Here is a 16,841-nt window from a genome sequence, read left to right on the forward strand (position 1 = left end):
TATTTAATCTGTTAATGTCACTTGCCCCTTCATCATCCTCTCTTTAGCCTTCCTGATATAGCTCCGTATCGCAAGCACACAATGACAGGTCATCTCATTTGCTTCTATAGCCTCTCCTGCCCTCACTGTTTTAGGTGCTGCAGACAATCTATCTTCAAAGGTGTGCAAAGGAAAACACTAAAGACAAAATGGTGTCTGAAGGCTAGGAACTTCCTAGTCCTTAGATCCTTAATTTCTATTAAATCAATATTAATTGGCTTAGCCAAATTTTAGACTCCAGAGATCCTTCAGGAACTTTTAGTCAGTTGGAAAATACGTATTTCTAACACAGTTAAGCACAAGTTTTTTAGAGGTGCTCACATATGTGCATATGTTACCTCCTCTTTGTCAACTTGAACACAACAGCTGCCATGGAATAAAAGTGGTTTCTTTGTGTGAATGACTATGGTTATACTGTTCTTATGAGAGGAAAAAAATGGCTCTACACTAAAGTAAGGTATTCGATATTAAAGAGATCTTCAAGGTACGAAATACTTCTCATGGTACTGAAGCCCCTGTTGCAAAAAGTTCACCAGCTCCTGTGAAATGCAGCTTACACAGAAGTCTGGGAACTTGGTAGCTATCAACTGATGAAATATCTGTTAAAAATAGAATCTTGCTTTGTGGCAATGAATCTAGGGTCTGCAGACAGAGTAAAACTTATTTGGAAGGATTGTACATGCCAGTCAACTATAAATCGTGTGAAACTGGTCAGGACATTAAAAGTATTAAGTGTTACATTTTGTATCATTATGTATTCTGGGAGGTGATTTCAATTGTGGCTTGAAATAAAAGTAATATCAATGTCTTTAATACTGGCAATAGGATAGGAGGCTTGCAATCAGCTCAGCACAACTATAAATCTTGTCTTGGTTTTCATTATGTTTACAATATAATAACATAGCTCACATGATTTCTATAGTTCCAAGTTTGTATATCTACCCATAGCCATAGTGCATATGGCTATGCACTACCCTGCTTGTGACTTGTACAGAGCACTCAAGGAGTTGACTGAAGTGTGTGTTGTCATTTACGTGTTCTACAGGAAAGATGAAAGGAAGAAAGAAGGGCTGTTCCTTGCCTTTAACCTTTATCTTGCTGTTCGTCTGTATCACTGGGCATGCAACTACTGACTTAGATGACAGAGAAGACGACGATGTCCTGGGTAAGAGGTTACAAAAACATCACGTTTTCTCAAACAACAAAACCCCACTATGTTAAAATGCACTTTAGATGTAATTCTGTACTTGACAATAGGTCTGGGAAATGTTTGAAATTGGAACTAGGCTAACAATGCACTGATTTCTAAGAGGGAGATTCTCAGAATTTTGCATTATGCTCTAGAAAATTGTCTTCTATACTGGCTTCTGTTTCCCATGCTTTTTGGAGCTTCAAATCCTATTAAACATTGTGCTAGATATCAAAATTATTCTCTTACAGCTCTACTTTAGGACCCATGGAAAAGCTCAATGTTTAGGGAATGATTAAGATCATACAGTTAGTGAATTCAGGTTTTATCTCCCCACACCACACAAATGGAGCAAAAATGGGATGAATAACATTGCAGATCATTGTTACTCTGTCCTGTGTACAACTCTCTCGAGTCACAGTTAATTTGCAAAGCTTGGCCTAAAGATGCTGTAATTACTACTCTAGCCTTTTTTTCTGTGATTTGAAGAAGCTCTTTGTGATTTGAAGAAGCTCTCCAAGCGATTTGCTGTTGCTGGATAAATGAAAACTCACCAGTTAAGAGTTTTTTGTTAAGAAAAATAATGTCAGAAGTGGGACTGTTAGAACTTAGAAGGTTCTCTGATTCTTTCCATTTGTAAGATCATTGTTTTCTTTCACTTCGCTGAAATTAAGTAGGGTGGATCAAACTTCTCTACTAGATATCATTGTGAAAGATATATCAATTTACTCCCAAGCAATTTTGAGAAAGCAAAAAGACTTTTGGGGCCATACCAAAATGTTCTTCTTTCCTTTGAGAAAATGATTTAAAACTGATCTCTTTCTTAAGCTGCAAAGAACTATGCAGTGGATACTGCTCCCATTTGACAGGTTTGATTTTGAAGCCTAACTGGGAATGCAGCTAAGGGGAGCCCTTTTTTGTGTGTTGTCACTATACTTAATATTTCCATGTCTTTTTCAATTTCCATCCAGGTTTTTTCTCATTATCAGACTTTTGCAGCAGTGTTCCTTGAAACAAAAATATTAATTATGCACAATCAAGGCTATACTACAAATGAAGGTAGTGCTCTAGAACTGTGTCCCAATTAGTCTCTATGATATGCGCTGTTCTGCATTAAGCATATGCTTAGCATGTTGCAGAGTCAAGATTGTTTCATACAGAATAAGTCTATTTCTCTTTAATCCTGAACTACATACACTCCCTTCTTGTTTGAGGGCAAAATCACACGTAACTTTGTCCTGTAATTCAGCTTTATAAAAATCCTTATCTTAAGTTTGCAGATCACAAAGACCAAATTGTCTTGCTTGCTAAAATAACACACTTCATCATCAGAACAAAAAATCTGCTGGATTAATTGTTTTTCTTCTTTTTACTTTCTTTATGAAAGACAGTAAGAAAATAATCTCAAAGAAATTAAATAGTTTTGTTGTTTTGTTTTGTTTTTTTTTGGGGGGGGGGGAATTATTTTATCACTGTTTATTTTACAACCAGTTACTCAAGATAACTCAAGATGCCAATAATTGATTTAGTATGAGGAACAGTTCTGAACTTTTGGGTTTGTATTCAAAAGTAAAAAACAAACAAATGTGATGCTTAGAAATTAAACTAGGACCCTGTTTTTGCAACTACTGATGACTCTGTAGTAGTGTTTAAAAAAAAAAACTTTTCAGTACTCTCTATAAAATGATTAGGTTGTTGCTAATTAAAATTCTATTTGTGGTTTCTTAAGAGTGAAATTCTGGTCTCAGTGAATGTAACTGTAGCAATTTTGTATGCTGCAATTTCACTGATAGCATTTATTTTCTGAGTTAGATGATTATGAGAAATTGACATATTTTACCCTCTAATTCAATAAATTTCAGGTATTAAAGGATAAAGTAAGTAGTGTGCATCCATTATTATAGTAATGTCATACTTTTTGATCACATTGGATACCACTGCTTTGTGAATATGATGGGATTTTTTGTCTATTAGTATTTAAATTACAGTAATAATTAAGGTTGCAAGTCAAGTACAATGGGGTACAAAAGGATTTTCAATTTGCTAACTTCTGGCAAAACATGTCATTTTTCCACCAATCAATAAGGGTAATAGCAAAAATAAAAGGTATAAAACTAACTAGTGTATGTATGTTGGTCAGTAATACCTTATGTGGTTGGGAGCACTTTACTTGGTGTTCCAAAGCCTGAAGGAAATGACTCACAAGTTGAATGTGCATTTTATTCGTATGTGAAATTTTATCAAGAATAAATGTGACTGCTTAAAGAAGGGGTAGGAAACACATGGGTAGGAAGAGCACTGAACTGTGTGCCCGTGGAAAGCTGTCAAACTGATAAAGACGGGGAGAGAAGAAAGGGGTATTCCTTAGTGGCAAGGTGTTTAGTATTGATATCACTTATCAAAGAGAAACATTTATAATTGAGTTGCAAATTCTACCATGTGAATGACAATAAATGTGAGAATGGCTGTGCTATGTAGGAACAGTCTTGGCCAGTATCCTGTTGCTGGCATTTGCCAAAAGAAGACTGAAAGAATGGAGGAAGAAGGCAGTGACATAAAATCTAAGTTCATGCTCATTGTGAGCCATTTCAACAGCATTACTTTGCTCTTACCACAAACTATGGAGTGGAAAGATGATAGTTAAAACAGAGCTTTAGTGCTGTTAGTGTCTTCTGTTATAAAAACCTATGTAACTGGTGTAATGAAGCTATTATATTAAAAAATCAAGGAGGAGGGGGAGAAGGAGAGGAGGTTTCGCTTTGCTTTATTTTGGTTCTAGTATGGCAAGTAATAACTTTCATGTGACAGTGAGCATCAGCTGTAACCATTAGTTAACGTATTTCTAATGAAACAGACTCAATTTTCTTGGTCTAGGGTAGTACAGTGCTATATTTATATGGATTTTCCAAGTTTCTCTGGACCAGATACCTAAATCAGATGAGTAATAAATATCCAACAGTGCTAGGTTCATTGTGGAGGGCTAAATTAATTTTCTTTTTAAAATAACAAATGCAAGATGCTATACTTAAGAAGGAGAACATGTTGAACTTCATAAGGTTCTTCTTAGCCCACTTGTCCAGCCTATCCAGGTCTTCCTGCATGGTGGTTCTTCCATTTGAAGTGTCTACTTCTCTACTCAATTTGGTACCATTGGCAAACCTCTTGGTTAGGTTACACTTGATCTCATCTTCCAGATTACTTACAAAAACACTGAACAGTGTTGGGCCCAATATCAAACCCTGGGGGACCACACTTTTGACAGATCTCCAGTTAGAAAATGAGCTATTCACCACCACCTTTGGGGTGTGGCCAGTCAGGCAGTTCCCCACCCACTGCACTGATCACTTGTCTACGCTGTAAGACACCCGTTTTTCCGGGAGGAGGTTGAGGGAAACTATGTTCAAAGACTTGGGGAGATCCAGGTAGATCAAAATAAATTGGTTATATATATGGTATTAGTCTGTCTGTACACTGAAGGAAGTACAAAAAGGTTTAATATGTAAGAAGGAATATTTAGGCTGTATATTACAAAACAGGACTATCTTGCAAGAAGGGTAGTAGACAGGGAACTGACTGCTTCAGGTGGCTGGAAAGTTTACTTCACTGGATTTATTTATTTATTTTTAAAGAACAATTTGGACAGCTGTCAGGAAAGGTCTCAAGGTATTTATTCCATAGAAATATGCCAAAAGTCAAATTTAAAATTCCTTAAATTTCCTTAAAATTCCCTTAAAATTCCTTCCAGTTTTAGCTTCCCATGTTTCTACTGGAGAATATTCAGTGACCTTCCTGACAGACATTCTCCCTAAATGTCATATCCTGTGCTCTTCACACAGGACCTAAAATGTAGTAGTAATAATTTGTTTCACTGTTCAAGAGCAAAGAAGGAGTCCTTATACTGAGAATTAGTTTTCTTGAGGTATATTTCATATGAAAAATTAGTACAATCAGATTTTGATTTTTTTTTTTTTATCATCTCCATGAGTTAAGTTTTCCCAGGTGTAAAATAATGGGGAAGAATTCTTTCACTGTTCCCAGACACAAGAATGATTCAGTTCCCATGAATCCCTTTGAGACTTCTTTCTTCAGAGTCACTTGGTTATTGTTTGAATTGGAGGGTTTGGCACACGGGGGTTATAAAGGGTACGGATTTTAGTCAACACACAGTAACTTGATAGCACTCCTAAGAAAATAAACATCTGATAGCCAAAAAGTATGACATGGTGTTGTGGTTTAAGCCCAGATGGTAACTCAGAACCACACAGCTCACTCCCCTCCTTCCTCCTGCCCTGCTCCTGGAGGGATGGGGATGAGAATCGAAAGAATGTGAATCCCACGGATTGAGATAAGAACAGTCCAGTAACTAAGGTATACAAAACAACTACTGCTACCACCAATAATAATGATAATGATAAGGAAAATAACAAGGGGACAGAATATAAAACTAACAGGGGAAAAAAATAAACACAAGTGATGTAAAATACCACCACAAAAATGCTCACCACCTGCAGACAAATACGCAGCCCCACCCAAGCAGCTATCTGGCCTTCTGGGTAACTTCCCCCAGTTTATATACTGGGCATGAAGTGCTGCGATATGGAATACCCCTTTGGTTACTTTGGGTCAGGTGCTCTCTCTGCTTCCTCCTGGCTTCCCGTGCCCCTGCTCACTGGCAGAAGATGAGACTGAAAAGTCCTTGATCAGAGTAGGCATTACTTAGCAACAACTAAAACATCAGTGTGTTATCAGTACAGTTCTCAGACTGAAGTTGAAAACAGCCCTGCACCAGCTACTAAGAAGCTAAAAATGACTGCTACAGCTGAGCCCAGGACACACAGTATTTATGTATGCAGCAGATGTCAGTACATCTGACTGACAGTGTCATTGTGACTGCAGAGGAAAGGCCTCAGGAGGTAAGCAAAACAAGGATTTTGTTATGTAGGTTTGATGTGAAATAGGTTAGGAGTTGAGACCAGAAAGTTCCTAAGATAAACTGTACTGAGCCATTTGTTCATCATCTTTGTAGTTTTGCAACTATGCTTGCACACTGTTTCTTTTTTGATAGTCCACAGCGGTGTTGTGGCATAATGTAGAAAGCAAAATGAGCTGACATAACCTTATGTCTGAAATTCCAGTAGTTAGGAAACCTAGTAAGTTTTCACAACCTCCTCCTTGACTGAACTGAGGTCACTAACACAGGTCATACAGATTTCATTTCTTGTATTTCAAGAAAATAATGTGTTTATAAACCAGTTGCCATCCCTCACCCCAACCATATTTCAGTTGGATCAGCTTCTGTAGAGCCCTGAATGTGATTTTTACCATTTCAGGAGTTGTTCCACAAACTTTGATGTTATGAAGCCATTTTTTTCCCTACTACTGAATGGGGGAATTCCAAAGTTTCATTTTGCAGTGCAGTATCATCTCAATTCTCAATGTTGAGCCTTTTTATTAAGTCCCTTCCAAAGGATTCCCAGACCTGGTGGAGAACTTTAAACCTTTGAGGACCAATTTGGAATCTCTTGTGACTTCTAAATCCTAATACTTTGTGGACTCAGGAAGATTCAGATAAGGAAGCTGGCAAGAAATGAAAGTCAGAAATGCAAGCAGAGTTCTATAGGAAGTTTACTGAATCTAATGACTCTTAAAAATGTTTCTTTTAACTCATCTGCATTTCCTATTCAATAATAGGAATAATTCAATAAAAGTCTTCAATAATATTTTCAAATTCCTGACTTCAAATTCTGGAAATAAAATTTCACTAGTGAGGAAACAGTCACAAACTATTTTAGGGACTGAATATTTAATAAGAGTTTTGAAAATAGTAATTGTAATCTGTATTTTAACACCAAATTGTCCATTTTTTGAAAATATAATAGTGTGCTACAATTTTTGTGTGGATGACAATTGTGTAATAAAGGTTGTTAATTTTTTTAGTATTTGAATGCTGAAATTTTAGTGCTGAAAATTGTTTCTTTCCTATAGGTTTAATGAGTTACAAGTGACTCAAATGGAATAAAATTAGTAAACGTCTACTGACCTCAGTATTTATGAGTATTTATCTCACCTGTGCATTTCGCTTAAAGGTTATAAAATAAGGTAAACTTTATATGTTAAAACCAGATATCCACCGTGGAGGTAGATAGTAGTTACACCAATTTTGTTTTTACCATGTCATAAAGTCTGATATTTATGGATTCTTTAAATTAAAACTGGAAACTTTATCTAGTTAGTAGTACAAAGCTGTGCAATGGTCATGTAAATTCTTGTCCTCTGTGGTTTGTTTTTTTTTTTGTTTTTTTTTCTTTTCCCCTCCTGTTTTCTGGACTGCTGCAAAGAGCACTGATGGATACATTTGCATATACGTGTTAAGAGACATTAATGTTCTGACTAGCTGTGGGAAAATGAATGAAAATTTTAGGCCTGTTTTTTTTTTTTTTTTTTGCTGCTGTTACAAGCACACAGGCTTCATAAAGCTTTCAAAGTCCTCTAGGGTAAAATAGTTCCTAGGAAAAGCAAAGCAGGAAAAGATATTAAACCATATATTGATAAGGGAACAGTATCACAAACTGGATCGTCAGTCAGAATTTCCTTATTAGACATTAACAGTGTAAGACTTCAATAGTGTTTTTCATTATATATATGACATTTTGTTACAAAACATTCCCTTTGAAAACATTGAAAGGCATAGAAATAGCACAGTTTGAAAACATACGGTTTCTTTTCACCTTAACTTTCTAGTTGTGTACTTCTTTACTCCCGAAAGCTCTAATGCAAGAACAGTGAGACCAAAGAAAAAAAGACAGGATGATGACATTTCTATTGTATTGAATGGCTTTATGCGTCAATAAAGTGTAATCTGATGGGGGAATGGTGCCCTCTTCAGGGCTGTCTTGCCTAGTTCATCCCACACTGCTACGAGAAGTCTCTGTATAAGCTATGTTCACTATTAGACATGCATTGAAGGGAGCACTCTTTCTGCCTTTTTTATGTAGCTGTTGTGTCTTTAGGAGCCACTAGGATTTTCTCAATGTATTTCTTGTTCAGAATTGCTTACTAGCTCCATAGCTGTTTAGATATTAGAATCATAGAACAGTTAGGGTTGGAAAGGAACTTAAGATCATCTAATTCCAACCCCCCTGCCATGGGCAAGAACACCTCACACTAAACCATGTCACTCAAGGCTCTGTCCAACCTGGCCTTGAACACTGCCAGGAATGGAGCATTCACAGCTTCCCTGGGCAACTTATTCCAGTGCCTCACCACTCTCACGGTAAAGAACTTCCTTATATCTAACCTAAACTTCCCCTTTTTAAGTTTGAACCCATTACCCTTTATCCTATCACTATAGTTCCTAATGAAGAATCCCTCCCCATCATCCTTGTAGGCCCCCTTCAGATACTGGAAAGCTGCTATGGGGTCACCATGCAGCCTTCTCCTCTTCAGGCTGAACAGCCCCAAATTTCTCAGCCTGTCTTCATATGGGAGGTGGATGGGAGGAAGATGTTTATGATGAGAAGTTAAAGTTTATAATGTGAGCTGTTTCGGTTAAAACTTGAACTCACACACTCAGTTTGATCAAATGGAATTTGTGTCCCTGTACAGATGACGATTTTCTTTCTACATTTATGTTTAGAGTGGTCAGAGCTTTACGGCCAGATGTTATGTAGTGCCTTTCTAGCAGAAGATGCAAGCACCCTTATTTTGAAGTCATGCTGTGCAGTGAAGCAAGCTAACTTAATAACAGCTGTTCTACCTCTCTTCTGTATTACAGGTGCTGCTTTGCCACCACTGAAACTAGGGCATTCAGTCTGTGCCATGAAAGCAGATGAAGGTCCATGCAAAGCAATCCATATGCGCTATTACTTCAATATTCAAAGCCATGAGTGTGAAATATTTGAATATGGTGGATGCCACGGCAATGAAAACAACTTTCTAACACTGGAAGAATGTCAGAAGAAGTGTGTGGTAACAGGCCAGTACACATTCTCTTATATTTATTCTTTATTTGCATGTTATTTCTCATCCACAAGCCATCTGAATTTTGGAAGTAGAGGCCCTCTTCAGTTCCTATTAATACAGTAATGAGATGCCTTTAATTTTGTTCCCAAGTACTATACTTGGTTTTAGTTATCTGAATTACTTTACACTGCGCAAGCAAATATTCAGGATTTGGAAAAGATAAGTGTGACTTCTTTTAGTGGACCTTCTAGAGAGACCAGTGAAAGAAAGCTTATTTTCTAGCTAGAGCCCTTGTTTTGAATGAGTTCTTAAATTAAAATTTATTCTAAGTCTGGGCTAAGCTGGTGGGCAGCACAGATGTCCTTTATTGCTTTCAGAGTACCTAAAATAACTTTCATCCCAGGTTTCTCCTTTACTTGAGGAACTGATAGAAGCTGTCCAAAATCTTGGGCATCTGCTATGACTCAACATAATTAGAACTACAGTTGTAAACAATTTTCACTAAAAAGTGTCAGTTATAGCTGTTTGTCATAAAAAATCTGTTTTGTTGAAAGAAGAAAATGAGATCCAAAATATGATACCCAGCAGAATATGAAGGAAGTGATTCTTGAATGTTGTCTTTTCTATAAAAAATGATCCTTGTAACTAGGGCTTTTAGCCTCATGAAAGTAACCAACTCCTGTTCCTTACAGGAATGCATGAAAGTCATAGGATTCTTACAATTGAATGTTAAAGGCAGTGGATCTAGAACTTTGACAAGTTCATGTTTTTAGAGTCCAAAGGAACTTTATTGAGAGTGTCCTCTGGATACCTACCTAATATGGATCTTGCTTTCATGGGAATTAGGTAGAATGTGTCTGGCTGTCTAAACAGGAACCGATAGTGAGAGAAGTACTGAGGGGGAGCAATAGGAATAGAAAATACCAGAATAAAGATCTCCTCAAGGGTGTATGATAACCCTAATATAGTATACCAAACATGTAGGGTTTGTTGTTGGTTTGTTGTTTTTTTTTTTTTCCCAAGTGAATTCATGCATTAGATGTTCATCTATTTAGAGTTTGAGGTAAGAGGAAAGATTTTTCAAGTGTGTCCTGTGTTTAGCTGTAACGGTTGTTTTTCTCCCTCTTAGTAGCTGGTGCAGGGCTGTTTTCAACTTCAGTCTGAGAACTGTACTGATAACACACTGATGTTTTAGTTGTTGCTAAGTAATGCCTACTCTGATCAAGGACTTTTCAGTCTCATGCTCAGCCAGTGAGGAGGGGCACGGAACCAAGGAGGAAGCAGAGAAAGAACACCTGACCCAAAGTAACCAAAGGGGTATTCCATATCACAACACTTCATGCCCAGTATGTAAACTGGAGAAGTTACCCAGAAGGCCAGATCGCTGCTTGGGTGGGGCTGCGTATTGGTCTGCAGGTGGTGAGCATTTTTGTAGTGGTATTTTACATCACTTGTGTTTATTTTTTTCCCCTGTTAGTTTTATATTCTGTCCCCTTGTTATTTTCCTTATCATTATTGGTGGTAGAAATAGTGGTTTTGTGTTACACCTTAGTTACTGGACTGTTCTTACCTCAACCCGTGGGATTCACATTCTTTCGATTCTCCTTCCCATCCCTCCGGGAACAGGAAGGGGAAGAAGAGCAGGAGAGGGCAAGCGGCTTCGAGATTGTGAGCTGCCAGCTGTACTTAAACTATGACACTGTGTTGCCACCTGAAGGGCTGTGTCTGCCATAGCTAAGATTGGTGTTTGGTTCCCCCCCCCCCCTCCCCCCAGCCCTGAAAGATACCACCCCCCTTCCTTTATGCCCCTTTCCTTCTTAGTTAGCTTTAAATTGCTTCCAGTTATTTTAAATTAATTAATTAATGTGTTATGTCCCTATGATCAGGGACTGTAGTGATAGGACAAGGGGTAACGTGTTTAAACTTAAACAGGGGAAGTTCGGCTTAGATAGAAGGAAGAAGTTCTTTATTGTGAGGGTGGTGAGGCACTGGAACAGGCTGCCCAAAGAAATGGTAAATGCTCCATCCCTGGCAGTATTCAAGGCCAGGTTGGATGGAGCCTTGGGTGACACTATCTAGGGTGAGGTGTCCCTGCCCATGGGAGGGGGTTGGAACTAGGTGATCTTAAGGTCCTTTCCAACCCAAACCATTCTATGATTCTATGATTCATTCTCACTAGAAGGTACTTCTCAGTCACATATGCCTTGCCAAGCAGCAGAATACGTCATTGGGTGTTACTGAGATCAAGACAGTGATGCTGGGCAATTCTGCAGTTTACAGGTTATTCTGTGGATGGCCAACACAATCAAATTTAAATTGTTACTCTCTCCTGCCTATTAAACATGTGCCCTGATAACACATTACTGCTATGCACATCTTGGTAGGTGTTAATTCGTTTGCCCTGTTTTTATAACTTGTGCTAGCCCTGGGCCTTTCCAGAAAACTAAAAAACTGCTGGTTCTGTAGCACTGAGTTGGTATCCAGGATATAAATTTATAACTTCTAGGATCAGCAGAGGTCACTTGCAAGCACAGCAAGTTTATGTATGTTACAAAAAATGCTTCCAGAAATTTCAAATTAGAAAATTGTTTTCAGAAGTTGCTTTTGGGGGTTTCTGATCCAAACAGACTATATATATATATAATACAAGATGATTTATAGCATCATGCTTTGTCTGTATTAAATGTATATGTCTCTGCTACCCACCTCTGTCCCTTCCAGAATTCACATCTATGTAGTATTTAGATCAGGTCTTAAATATGTTACATTGTCTGTTTCATAACACATTTGTATTTCGTGAAAAAAAATACTATGAATTGTGTCACTAGATTGTTTCTAGACATCAGAGTAAGTATCTGTCTCCCATCCCAGCGTGAAAATAATGATCGGGACTAATGTGCACATTACAAGGGCACGTAGGGATAGAATAAGGGGAATGACTTTAAACTGACAGTAGGGAGATTCAGATTAAATATCAGGAAGAAATTCTTCCCTATACGGGTGGTGAGGCATGGGTTGCCCAGACAAGCTGTGGCTCCCCCATCCCTGGCAGTGTTCAAGGCCAGGCTGGACAGGGTTTGGAGCAACCCGGTCTAGTCAAAGGTGTCCCTGCCTGTGGCAGGGGATTGGAACTAGGTGGCCTTTAGAGTTCTTTAACTGTTCTATGATTACCCTAAGTAGTATTTTAATAATGTTGGTCATCATGCTTCTAATCCTCAGAATCTGCAGACTTAAACATATGATACCAATAAGCCAGGTGCTGTAAATAAACAATTTATTGTCTTCCCTTTTACTGATGGAAAAAGAAGGGTGGTAAGCCAACAGAAAAATTAGTGAAGCCCACAGGCTGTCCTTCAGTCAGAGCAGGGAGTAAAGCTCAGGGTGTCTGGCATTTACTCGAACAGTAGATATAATAATAGAATCACAGAATCATAGAATCATAGAATAGTTAGGGTTGGAAAGGACCTTAAGATCATCTGTTTCCAACCCCCTGCCATGGGCAGGGACACCTCACACTAAACCATGACACCGAAGGCTCTGTCCAACCTGGCCTTGAACATCACCAGGGATGGAGCATTCACAACTTCCCTGGGAAACCCATTCCAGTGCCTCATCATCCTTACAGTAAAGAACTTCCTCCTTATATCCAATATAAACTTCCCTTGTTTAAGTTTGAACCCATTACCCCTTTTCCTGTCACTACAGTCCCTAATGAAGAGTCCTTCTCCAGCATCCTATAATAGGTTCCCTTCAGATACTGGAAAGCTTCTATGAGGTCTTCATGCAGCCTTCTCTTCTCCAGGTTGAACAGCCACAACTTTCTCAGTCTGTCTTCATATGGGAGGTGCTCCAGTCCCCTGATCATAACCATGGCCTTCCTCTGGACTTGTGCCAACAGTTCCATGTCCTTTTTATGTTGAGGACACCAGAACTGCACACAGTAAGTGAGGTCTCACGAGAGCAGAGTAGAGGGGCAGGATCACCTCCTTCAACCTACTGGTTACACTCCTTTTGATGCAGCCCAGGATACAGTTGGCTTTCTTTTTTTCACACACTGCCCCTCATGTTCATTTTCTCATAAACCAATATGCCCAAGTCCTTCTCCACAGGGCTGCTCTGAATCTCTTCTTTGCCCAACCTGTAGCTGTGCCTGGGATTGCTCTGACCCAGGTGTAGGACCTTGCACTTGGCATGGTTAAACTTCATAAGGTTGGCATCAGCCCACCTCACAAGCGTGTCGAGGTCCCTCTGGATGGCATTCCCTCCCTCCATCATATCAACCAAACCACACAGCTTGGTGTCATTTGCAAACTTGCTGAGGGTTCACTCAATCCCACTGTCCATGTTATTGACAAAGATGTTGAACAAGACCAGTCCCAACACTGATCCCTGAGGGACACCACTCGTTACTGGTCTCCAGCTGGACATTGAGCCATTGACCACAGCAAGACATCTCACAAGTCATCTTTTCTGTCTGAGTGAAATATATAGCCTTGATAATATATTATACAGTCTTAATACCTATTTATAGTTCCACTGATTTTTCAAATAGTTACAAGTGTCTAAAATGAAAGGAAAAGTTACTAGTAAGTTTTCACAGGTTCTGTTTCCTTATACTATTTTTCAGCTACAGATACAGGTAGCTGACGTTTCCTTGGGTACATGAATACAAACCAATGCAACAGCAACACGTCATTGTCCAGCATAGGCTTTGCGAATATCTCAAGTCTGTAATTCAGTTCTCTGCCTCAGACTTTTCTCCCTCTGTATCAAATCCAGCCACAGCAAGGGAAAGAATAAGTGACTATATACATTTATGAGACATCTCTAATTACACCAATTTCCAATAGTGTTTACAGAGTAAAGCAGGGGTGCTTTCTCAGCTGTACAAAGTGAGACAGAATAGTGTGGATGAATGGAACAAGGCCTCAATGGGACTGTATGTATAAGTAATAGCAAAATTTAACCTCAAGCGTTTTATATGAGCACAAAGTTTCACTGATTAGAAAATAGTGAAAGAACAGCTAACAGAGGAAAACCCATCCTTCCTAAGAGGTAACCCTGGTCTTGATCCCTTTGATCTTTCAAGTGAGGAGAATGGATTTTATTTACTCACTAAGTCAAGGCATTATTCCATTATACCATTCACACCTATTTTCTGATCTGCTGGCACCACCATGCCTTTCTGTTACTGTACCTGGCACTAGACAATCCATTCAAGAAGCCAATAACAAAACCCACAAATATGAATCTTAAATTCTAAAATGAAGCAGGTTCCAGTTATTTTTCTAATAAATTATGTTTTGCTTTCAAACAATTTAATGCTTCTAGAACTACAAGATAGGAAAAGACTACAAAATTTCACTGACAACTTGTCAAAGTGAAAAAAAAACAAATTGCTGGCAATCTGATGTGATTGGCAGTGAATGGCAGTTTTTCAATGCATTTTACTCTAGGGATTAATTTGAAACTCACCTTTTAATGGCTTTTGGCAAGATCCACTAAGGAGCCTCAGAGACCAGGTGTGATCCAGGAAAGACATGGTAAGAATCTGTCACAGTCTCACCCTGTTTACAGAAGTCACATAGAGTAGTATGTGTAAACGTAGTGCTAACAATACTAAAACAAGGTATACCTTGAAATTACATCCCACTGATGAAAAATGATAGGGAAATCATAATTCCTTAGTTACTAATTAACATAACCTAGCATTTCAAGTTAAAAAAAAAAAAGACATAAAGGATCTTCCTTGAATATAAATCTCTTGCCCTAAATGCAACCACACACAAAGCTTATAATCAGTAACAGATTTCAGATTTCTTATCTCAAGGCCAATACTCTATATTTGGGTCATTTCCTTCAACCAGAATATGTGAGTTTTAGTGCTTGTTATTAGAGAAGGTAGGGATATAGTGCTTGAAGCTTAAAAGGCAGGAGTTCATGTTGCTTCCAATTTGGACTGAAGGTTGCTACCCACCAAAAACTGTGTGTTAAAGACTTACATTTAGTATTAGTTAATCATCACCCCGTAAAGGTTTATGGCTAAAGAAACTGATGTCCCTCATCTACTTAATTCAACATGGGCAGATTTTTTAATATTAAATATCATTACTTATTCTGTATGGTTATCCAGAATATGTATCTCTATCAGAATTGAATAATATTTTCATGAGCATTCAAGACAGATTAATTTTAAGGAGTTAAAAAAAGATTCAATTTTTGTCATTAATATTTTACATAGTAATTGTCTGTTTTTCTGAAAAATGGCATTTCTAAACTTAAAATTCTTCCTCTGTCATACAGCTTCCATAACTCATAACATATATCATGGATTTAACTAGTTTGTTTTTTTTTCTCTATGGACACCCAGCTTTAAAGTTTCTTTCCATATTAAATTTTTGGCATGGAAATAAAATTTGCTGCTGAACTCCACAGTTAATACATAAATATAAGTTTAAAAAAAGAAACGTTGGCAACATCATTCTGAGAACAACCCTCCTTAAAAGGCATTTTCTTCTCTTCTACAGTGTTTTGTTTAGAAAATTGTGATTAATCTGTTTCTAGTTATGGCTCCATAAAATTTAGTGAATATAGTCTTTCAAGATAAAAAAACAAAAATTATTTTTCTTTATTAGCATTCAGGATCACAGGGACCTGGTATCATGAATGTGAAGACAGCACATATTTTTCTGTCACCAGGTTGGCTGTTGGTTACTTTATAGCATTTTTGCCACTCCTGGAGTCTGCAGGACTTCAGCTGCCACTGTCTTATCCAAAACATGCTACTTCCTGGTCATTTGGAGTGTTTGTCCTAAATTCGAGTTTAAATTCCAAGACAGAGGGCAAAAATGAAAAAGGCAGGGTTGATAAATAACAGAATTTGGAATGTAAAGTATCCAAAAGTCCTGATCATGTCCCATGAGTGAAGATCTATAAAATTATTTCTTCAATCTAATGTTGCTATTTTGACTAATAATGTTATTTTGATTCTGACATATATGTTGGGACAGCATCTGAATCAGATCTTCTGGACCAAATCCTACACTGGCATATAACTGGCATGTAACTGGCATAACTCCATAGTATAAAACAGTCCCTTAAAATGAGAACTGTTTTAGTGTCTACAACTTGGTACCCAGCCCAAGTACATTATTTTGTGTATGCATAATAGTACATAGATCCAATAGTACATAGATGCAAGTATTGAATCTGTTAGAAGGAACTGGAGCAATAAAGGCTCATTATTTCTGTACTCTTTGAATGACTAACAGCAGAGAAAATGTGATGACACACAGAGTATGCTGTCAACCATGAGCTATAGAACAAAGTAAATCAATAAGTTAACCCACTTTTGCCAACACAGTTCAGTAAAAAAACATACAATTCAGTATATTTTTTGTTAAATCTGACTCTGTCTCTGCAGCTTTGTAGTGTATTCATCTTACTTAATGCTTGAAAATATAACACAGGCATGTTTCCAGAAGAAAAATCAAAAAACTGTGTTAGGATTATGCCACAGAAGGGCAGTGCAACTAATGCTGACAGTTTATTAGTCAACTGCATCATCTCTTATAACAGGAATCACAGGAGGTATAAAGGATAGTTAGAAACACGTATGAGTGGCGAATTAACTGCAAAACCCATTTCAATT

At 37.9% G+C, this 16,841-nt stretch overlaps 1 protein-coding gene across 1 annotated transcript in view; it reads left to right on the forward strand.

Annotated features, from left to right (window-relative positions):
- TFPI (tissue factor pathway inhibitor) overlaps positions 1-16,841 on the forward strand; it is a 52,412-nt gene that overhangs the window by 12,916 nt on the left and 22,655 nt on the right. Inside the window, exons 2-4 of the mRNA XM_061457898.1 lie at positions 1,085-1,204; positions 9,003-9,203; positions 13,970-13,990. Coding sequence (XP_061313882.1) covers positions 1,090-1,204; positions 9,003-9,203; positions 13,970-13,990 — 337 coding nt within the window. The 5' untranslated portion in view covers positions 1,085-1,089. The remainder of the gene's footprint in view (positions 1-1,084; positions 1,205-9,002; positions 9,204-13,969; positions 13,991-16,841) is intronic.

This window comes from Pezoporus flaviventris, unplaced genomic scaffold, assembly GCF_033815535.1.
Source record: "Pezoporus flaviventris isolate CSIRO_AGI_PZ_B2104156 unplaced genomic scaffold, CSIRO_AGI_Pfla_v1 ptg000001l, whole genome shotgun sequence".
In the NCBI taxonomy this organism is placed as follows: Eukaryota; Metazoa; Chordata; class Aves; order Psittaciformes; family Psittacidae; genus Pezoporus; species Pezoporus flaviventris.